The sequence below is a fragment of the Trichomycterus rosablanca genome, chromosome 3 (assembly GCF_030014385.1).
Source record: "Trichomycterus rosablanca isolate fTriRos1 chromosome 3, fTriRos1.hap1, whole genome shotgun sequence".
NCBI lineage: Eukaryota > Metazoa > Chordata > Actinopteri > Siluriformes > Trichomycteridae > Trichomycterus > Trichomycterus rosablanca.
This window is the reverse complement of record NC_085990.1, coordinates 9,115,934-9,124,237: the sequence shown is the minus strand read 5'-3', so window position 1 is coordinate 9,124,237 and position 8,304 is coordinate 9,115,934. Positions and strand designations below refer to the sequence as shown.

The 8,304-nt window shown below is 41.6% G+C and overlaps 1 protein-coding gene across 1 annotated transcript; it reads left to right on the top strand.

The window, feature by feature from the left end:
- Window positions 1-1,277: 1,277 nt before the first annotated feature.
- Window positions 1,278-8,049, top strand: nrsn1 (neurensin 1). The gene is made up of 3 exons (XM_062991807.1): window positions 1,278-1,365; window positions 6,671-6,860; window positions 7,604-8,049. The coding sequence occupies exons 2-3, from the start codon at window positions 6,681-6,683 to the stop codon at window positions 7,985-7,987; spliced, it is 564 nt and encodes a 187-aa protein (XP_062847877.1). The 5' UTR covers window positions 1,278-1,365; window positions 6,671-6,680; the 3' UTR covers window positions 7,988-8,049.
- Window positions 8,050-8,304: the final 255 nt, after the last annotated feature.

Here is an 8,304-nt window from a genome sequence, read left to right as displayed (position 1 = left end):
TGTGTGACATTACAGCTAAATAAAATATTTAAAATTGATGTATGGAAAATTAACAACCAAATACCTTTTTGTTTTTGCATTTTTTGAAAGCCATGCCCCCAATTCACACATCATTTTTTATGTGACAGGTGCAGGGCCGGCGCTAGGGGGGGGGCTGAGGGGGGCATTGCCCCCCCAAATTGTGTCTTTGCCCCCCCAAGCACAATGCAAGCAACGGCTATTTTTAAAATTATCTCTGAACCAATCACAAAAATGCATTTTGTTTTACAGTGTGAAGATATTTCCTTGCTTATTCCTGATTGGCTCTTTGAGTCATATAAAAATCGGCAGACTGCCCCAAACAGTTCAGTTCGGCAGTATATGTTCTGTTAGTGTGAGCGAGAGGCAGGTATACTGGTAAACACTTTTTTTTTACAGAATTAGTATTCTTTTGTTTTCTTTATATTTTAATTTCCCAATAATATAAATATTCTCACTCATTCCTATTTCCACGTTTGAATATTCTCAGTCTGTGTGTAGGTACATTTGTCAGCTTTGACTTAAATTTGTATTAAAGCCTTTCAAGAAATAGAGTTGTTCTATTAGTAATGGCAATTTAATTAAGGGGGCGTATTAAAATGAAATACAATTAGATAATCTTTTTTCTCCATTTACATAATCAACATGTATTTTTTAATCATTGGGTTTTAAGTTTAAGTTCGAAAACATGCATTTTTATTTCTTTACCTCATACATCACTTTAAGCCAGTATCAATAGCTTGGCTGTCATCATTCATGCACAAATCAAGCCTTGAATATATTTCTGGCTTCAAAAACATGACTATCAACATGCCCCCTCATTAGGTTTTACTGCCCCCCCCAAGCAAAGCAGTCCAGAACCGGGGCTGGACAGGTGAGTAGAACCACCTTCTGCATGTTTTGGGTGGGAGTAAACTGTGAAATTTGGAAGAAATCCACACAAACTCACGACAAAACATGTCAACATTCTCAGAACGTCAACAAAAGCAAGAATAAAAAAAAAGTCATTGGGACCCATGTTTGGCACCCAAATACTTGGTGCATGGTTACAACTGACAGAGTTAGTGCTTTACAGATCCATGGGTTTTGAAAACCTCGCTTTAAGATGCACGTGGGTTTGTTCCGAGTGTGTGTATCTTCACACTACGTCTAGAGTTTCCACCGCGACCCTGACCCGAGTGTTAAACCAAAATGCATCTAATTTCACCTTCTCATTAACAGCAGGCAGGTAGGAGCGCAGCTGGTCCGCGCATGCGCAGTCGGGAATGTACCGGACTGAATCATCCACAGCACAGTGATGGAGACAGGAGGAGGATTAACATCATTCTCCTCACACGCCTAGCACAGGTACATCATTTCTACATTTATTATTAAAATAGGATTAAATTAGCACGTTATTATGCAACTATACTAATATTTTAATAGAAATGCGCTTTGTTACTACACAGTAGAACATAGTGGAGTTAAATGTGCTGGTTTATAAAGCTGCTGGAAGATTCGGATATTCGAGGCTTCGTAATAAATTAAAAAAAGTTGAGTGACGTCAATCATTTTTGCATATATTACTAATAACTGTATTAAAAATGGATTCAATTAAAGAACGTCGTGATTTGTAAACAATGGACGATGTAGATAGTGAACCGACGTGTCTGAGGTTACTTTAGAAGAACGTTTGAACGAATTTAAGGACTAAAATCTTTTAAATACAATTAAATCGCCAAAACAAGGAGTTCATTCAAGGATTTGTCTTTAAATGACAGAGCAAAGTTCAAAATGTTTATGCGTGACGTCATCCATTCGCCAACCAGAAGATTAAAATGAATGTAAAATATAAAAACGAACCAACATCATCAAAGAGCCCCTCATGTTTACATATTGTAATATTGTATACAATAACCAAGCTTTAATGGTTTCAGTGCTTCAGAATGGTTTGTTTTGACCTCAAATAAAGGATTTTTGGCTCAATGTTGTTGCCAAGGCAACTGCAATAAGTGCGTGATAACGTGTGACGTCATCTATTTAAAGGAAAACGAGTAAAAACGACGGTCACAATGATCCATTTATGATTTTTTTAATGTTTGGAGGTTGAATAAAGGGTGTGTGTGTGTGTGTGTGTGAGAGAGAGAGAGAGAGAGAGAGAGAGAGAGAAAGAACTGCAACATACTGTAGGTTCTAGGTTCCCCACAGTCTAAAAGTCTAAAAGAAGTTTGGCAAGTTTTACCCAGGGTTGTGTGTGATTTTCCCACATACCCCAGTACCCCCACACCCACCCCACAAACACACATTTGCAGTAGGTGGCTTGCTCTTACTGCAGTGAAAACTGCTGTTAAGTCAGTTCTGAGTTCTTGTTACTGGCCATCCTTTTTCTCATTACTCTGCACTCTTCCAAGTATAATTGTCTTTTTTTCCGAATAAATTGGTACTTCTTATCATGTGTCCAAAATAACAGCGCTTCAGTTTGGATTCCTGGGCTTGGAGTGAGATATTAGGTTTGATTTGGTTGAGGATCAGTTTATTTACCTGTTTAGAATCAGTTTTTTTATCTGAATGTAATTAATTCAGATATCCTGGGTGCACAAGGAGGATGGAGTTACATGTTTAGTCTAATTTTTGTCAAGGTGTCTTTAGGGATTTTAACCATACCTCTGTCAGTCTAGGCTGCTTATTAGGCATTTTGGACCTGGCATCTGTATAACTGCTTTAAGATATGTCCATTGTATGAAAAAAAAAAAACACTAAAGCAAATTTGACTTAAATTGGACAGGCAGGTTTAAATTGCACCTAGGTAGGAAAGGGTAAGAGAATGGTTGAGTGTGTTGCCCTGAGCCTTGAACAACAACCACAAGGATTGAATATGTGGACTAATATTGTATTGTGCATATAATCAATTGTATAAAATAAAAGTAAGGCCCTTTTCTGTTTCGGCATGGCTACCAGTGTACACAAACTAAGGTCCATAATGTCATGGTTTGACAAGATTAGTGTGGAGGAGCTTAACCCCACTTGAACGACTTGATTGTAAGCTAGGCCTTCTATTCCAACATTAGTGCATGGTCTCATGAATGACTAAACGAGTACAAATTCTCGCATACACACAACACTGAAGTCTTTCCAGAGGACTAGATGCTGTTATAGCTGCTAAATAGAGGACTAGATATTAATGCTTGTGGTTTTGGATTAAGATGGCCAGCAACAGGCCGCTCAGGTGGCACAGCGGTACAAACACACACTGGAAACAGAGCAGGGATCTCGAATACATCGTATCGAATCCCAGCTCCAGGCCACATGAACAACGATTGGCCTGTTGCTCAGATGGGCAGGACTAAGCCGGATGGGGTCTCTCTCTCATGACTGGTGCAATTACGACCTCTGCTGGCTGATTGGTGGCAAATGCACACAGATGAGAAAAGAGTGCTCTTAGGGTGTGTCTCTCCGTGCACAACACTAAGCTGCACTGCACTTGTCAAAGTGTAGGTGATAAGATGCATACGGCATGCTGCCCATGTGTCGGAGGGGGCATGGGTTAGCTTCATTGTCCTCAATCAGAGCAGGGATCGGCATTGGTGGAGAGGAAGCATGATGCAATCGGGCAGTTGGACGTGCTAAAAAGGGAGAAAAAAAAAAAAGATGGCCAGCAACCTCACGATGAAGAGTCCACATACTTTTGGCCTTATAGAGCATATCATTGCATGGCTGTTGAAAGCCTGTTTTGAATCTGATGGGGCCTGCATTCTAAATAATCATGATTAAAGAAGAAAAAAATAGCAGCCATCAGGAAACAATGTCACACAATCTGTGGTACAAACAAAGATAAAATCCAGTGTGTGTGTTTAATGCTCAGAGATAAAAGTGGGAATGCAAACATGGACCCTGGTCATTTTCAGAGTAGCTCTAAAAGATAGTGTGTACACATGCACACACATTAAACGCTTCAGTTTTTTTCTCCTGGAAAACAAGTGAATCAAACCTCACTCACTCCCTGTGATGGAGAAATGAAACAGCCCACGCAAACACACCCAGCCATGATTTAATTACAAAGCCATGCAGGAAGCTTGTTGTGTTCTGTTCTGTTCAGAATGTTCTCATCGTCTCATCTGATTCTAATTTTGGAACACCACTGCAAGTTAACACATCCTCTGCATGAAACCAATCCGAGTACAGAATTTTAATTCAAATTGTCGTGCACGATTTCTGTTCATTTGCAGAATTTAACATTTTGGTAAACAGAAAATGTACCATAACTTTTGCATGTCACATTTTATGTTTACTTTTTGAATGTCACCACCATCGCTTTATCCTGGTCAGGGTCACGGTGGTCGTCCAGCTTCCTAAAAAAACACTGGGCACAATGCAGTAACACACCCTGGACTGGACCCCAAACCATCATGGGGCATCTGCCTTGATGAGGTCCTTTTTGTTTTTCCCCTCTTCACGCCCCCTCCGACACGTGCACAGCAATCGAACATCTTATCACCACTTGACGAGTGCAGTGCAGTACAGCACTGTGTACGGTGAGCCACACCCTCTACCGCACTCCTTTCCCATCTTAGTGCAGGCACCACCAACGAGCCAGCAGAGGTCGTAATCACACTAATCTGAGAGAGAGTCCCCATCCGGCTTAATCCCGCCCCCTATCTGAACAACAGGCCAATCATTGTTCATGTGGCCGCTCAGCCTCAGCCGGAAGGCAGAGCCGAGATTCGATACGATGTATTCGAGATCTCAGCTCTGGTGAACAGCGGCCGATGAGGTGCTTTTAATAACCAACAAAAAGTTTGGATCTTTGTCCATTCTACATGGCAGTATTGGTGGCATGCAACCAATTTTTTTTAATGCATTTTCTCCCCATTTTCCTCCCAATTTAGCACACTCAATTTTTGTCTTCCGCTGCTACCAGTGATACCAGATTGCATCCGAGGAGAGCACGTCGCTGTACACGCCTCTTCCGACTAGTGCACAGCCCTCCTCTTCTCGTCCTGTGCTTTCTGCACAGGCGTCTCTTCCGCCAATCAGGGTCCTTACACAGCGTATGAAGACCCACCCACCCACACATAGTCCAGCCCCCACCCTGCAGATACGGTGGCCAATTAGTATCTGCTGCAGGCACTGCCAATTATGACCGCTAGATGGCGCCCAGCCGACCGGAGGCAACACCGAGTTTCGAACCGAGGAGTTCAGAAACTCGGGGCTGGTGTGCAAGCGGAATATCCCGCTGTGCCACCTGGGCGCAATGCAACCAATTTTGATTGAGTTTTGGCACAGACTTGACTTTTTAGTTTAGTCCAAATATTTTTAGTAGGGTTAAGCACAGGACATTTCAAAAGCTTAATTTAGCCTGATTTGGACACCAAACCCAGACTTAATGTGTGTTTTGCATTATTATCCTACCCAAACACCTAATCGCTTCCAAGATTCATGATTTTGAGGTATTTTTCTTCTTTACTATTTAGTCCACTTTCTGCAATGCAGCAGGTACACTGGCACCAAGCCAGGCACAAAGCACCAACAATGATTAAGAGTAGGTACAATGTTGCTGGTTTTGTGCCTTACCATTTCTCCTGGGGGCTTTGCTTTGTTCACGTGAGCAGCAGCAAACTTCAGTCAAGCTTTAATGTGCCTATGTAAAGTTTGCTTGTACATAGAGAGTTTTACTTGTGCTTTATCAGCTTCTAGAGTGATTGGCTACAATAACATTGTGGGAAATTTTTTACTTCCCTCAAAATGAAACATTTTGAAGTAGTCTAAGTAGTCTAAGTAGTCAATGGGATAGAAATGCAGGATCAGATCTTAGTCAGCATCTGTATTCCTAGAGGAGAACTGGCTTTTGTCCTCTCAGCAGAACTGTGGAGGTCATGCAGTATACAAGGCTTTCTGAAAGTCAGATCGGATCTCACACACACACACACACACACACACACACACACACAAAGGACAGTATTGAACAGATCGGATTTCAGATTTTTATTGTACATAGGCTATGTATATGGTTGAATAAACTGTATGTGGACACCTGACTATGAGCTTGTTAGTCAGGGTTCAGTGCAAGCCACTGGAGATCTTTCACCACTCTGGTCAAAGCATGTGTTTATGAAACAGGGGCACAGGCATGTTGGGCTAGGAAAGCACATGCACAGTACATTTCACCCGACAGGGATGCCGTGCTGTAATGTGAGCACCTGCTGTCAGGCGTATCCTCACTAGGGACAGCGGTGCTGCGACAGTGAGTGATATTAAACTGTGCATGTGTGGTTCTGTGTAAAACGTTCTCTCAACAAACATGATTCAGATATTTGGCCTTAAGCATCACACTATGCTGCCCTTGTTATATTAAATAATTTTGCAGAGAAAAGCTTTGAGATATTGTTGTAAAGAGCTGCTAGTATTGATTTTGTACATGCTAACAGCCATGGTCATGCTACTGTTTTACATTGCTGTCATGTTGCACTGTTTTTAATCTTAAATAACATGAAACTCAGTGATGACATTTAAATGCCACTGTAATTTTGTTCTTTAACTGATGAAATAATCCAACTCAGTTTATATCCAAAAAGTGCAATGTTTGCTTGCTTTATTATTCCAACTCCTCAACTGGAATGTGACAACTGGGGTAATTTTGTCAGCCTATTTACTTTTTATATGCGATTTCTTGTAGATGTGAAGGAATGGCAACGTGTCCAGATTTGTGCGGTTCCGAGTACGGTGAGGGAGGACCACAGCGCTACGGCGTTCGCTCCTACCTGCACCAGTTTTACGAGGACTGCACCTCCTCCATCTGGGAGCGCCACCACGATGAATTTCAGACACAGAGATCGCCCAGCCGGTGGAGCTCTGTCCTCTGGAAGGTCAGCACATCAGAAGCGGCTTTTTCTGGCTTTCTGATTTTATTAGCTTTAGTTTTAGACCTTTAGAATCTAGTAATAGTTTTTAAATTGTAGCTTTAAGGTTATAGATCCCAATTTAATTTCTTTACCTTCTTAAAAGGTTTAAGGTTCAAGTATTTGTGCTGTATTAACATGGTTAGGTCTTTAGAGCTTAAGAGTTTAAAAAGATCTTCAATGTCACTAATTCAAACGTGCAGTCTTAAAAAGTTTCTTTAGCTCATTAAATTTTAAAGATAAACGTGTGGTAGCATTTTTAGTCTCTTAGTCTTTCTTTAGACATTTTTTTTCCAGTTTTAGAACTATACATGGCATTTGGTTTTTGTAGCTTTTTTTAAGATATGAGCTGGGATGGCATAATGGTCAGAGCTACGCTGCTGGTAACAGCAGTGCCTGTGTTTCATGGGTTTAAAATACAGAAGCTTGGTCTTATGTGTACACAGCCATTTGGCAGGCACACATAAGTGCACCCTTAGTGCTGGTCCCAAGCCTGGATAAATAAGAGCGTTAAGTAAGGAAGGGCATCCGGCGTAAAAATTTGTAAAATCAAATATTTGGACAATTGATCCACTGCAGCAACGCCTAACGGTAGCAGCGGTCATTAATTCATAGATTTTTGTAGCTTGTTCACATCTTTATGACTTTAGTAGATTTTGTTTTAAGGCTTTAGAACTTTCGTTAGGCCTTACAATTTCTTTCTGTCTCAGGTGTGTGTGGCATTAGGCACGGTGATCCTGGTCTCTGGTCTCTCCGTGCTGTTGGTGGGTTATGCCACCCCCCCACGTCTTGAGGCATTTGGCGAGGACGAGCTGCTATTCGTAGACAGTCGGGCCGTGCGCTTTAACCGGGCCCTGGATGCCTGCAAACTGGCTGGAGCTGTGCTATTCTGCGTCGGAGGGGCTGGTGTGGCAGCTGGTCTCCTCCTGTTGGCCGCTTGCATGCAAGGCAGGACCAAAGATGAGCTAAGCGTCCAGCAACGCTTTAAAGAACGACTAGCAGAAATCCAAGCTTCTGTGCCCAAGGCTGGAGATGCCAAGGTGCCCGCCACCCTGTCTAAAGTTCAAAACGTACAGCCTGGTGCCGACAGCTGAGTGCCATAGACATTTCAGAAATGTTTATTAGACATTATATAATAAATCATTGGTTTTGTTTATATAGTGAATAGCAAACTAATGTAGGATGTTCACACATTGTGCATTGTGCTATGGCCAGTTTATTTGTGCCAGTAATGCTATGTGCCAATGGCTCAAGCTATTTTTCCACACACAATCTATAAAAAGTAATATATATTAAATAAATCTATAAGCTATTGTTTCTCAGGCAAACGTAGGAGGAAAAAAATAAATAAAAGCCTCAATGTTTTCTTTCTGTAGCTGTAATACAGAGGTCATCATTTTAGGTTCCTGGT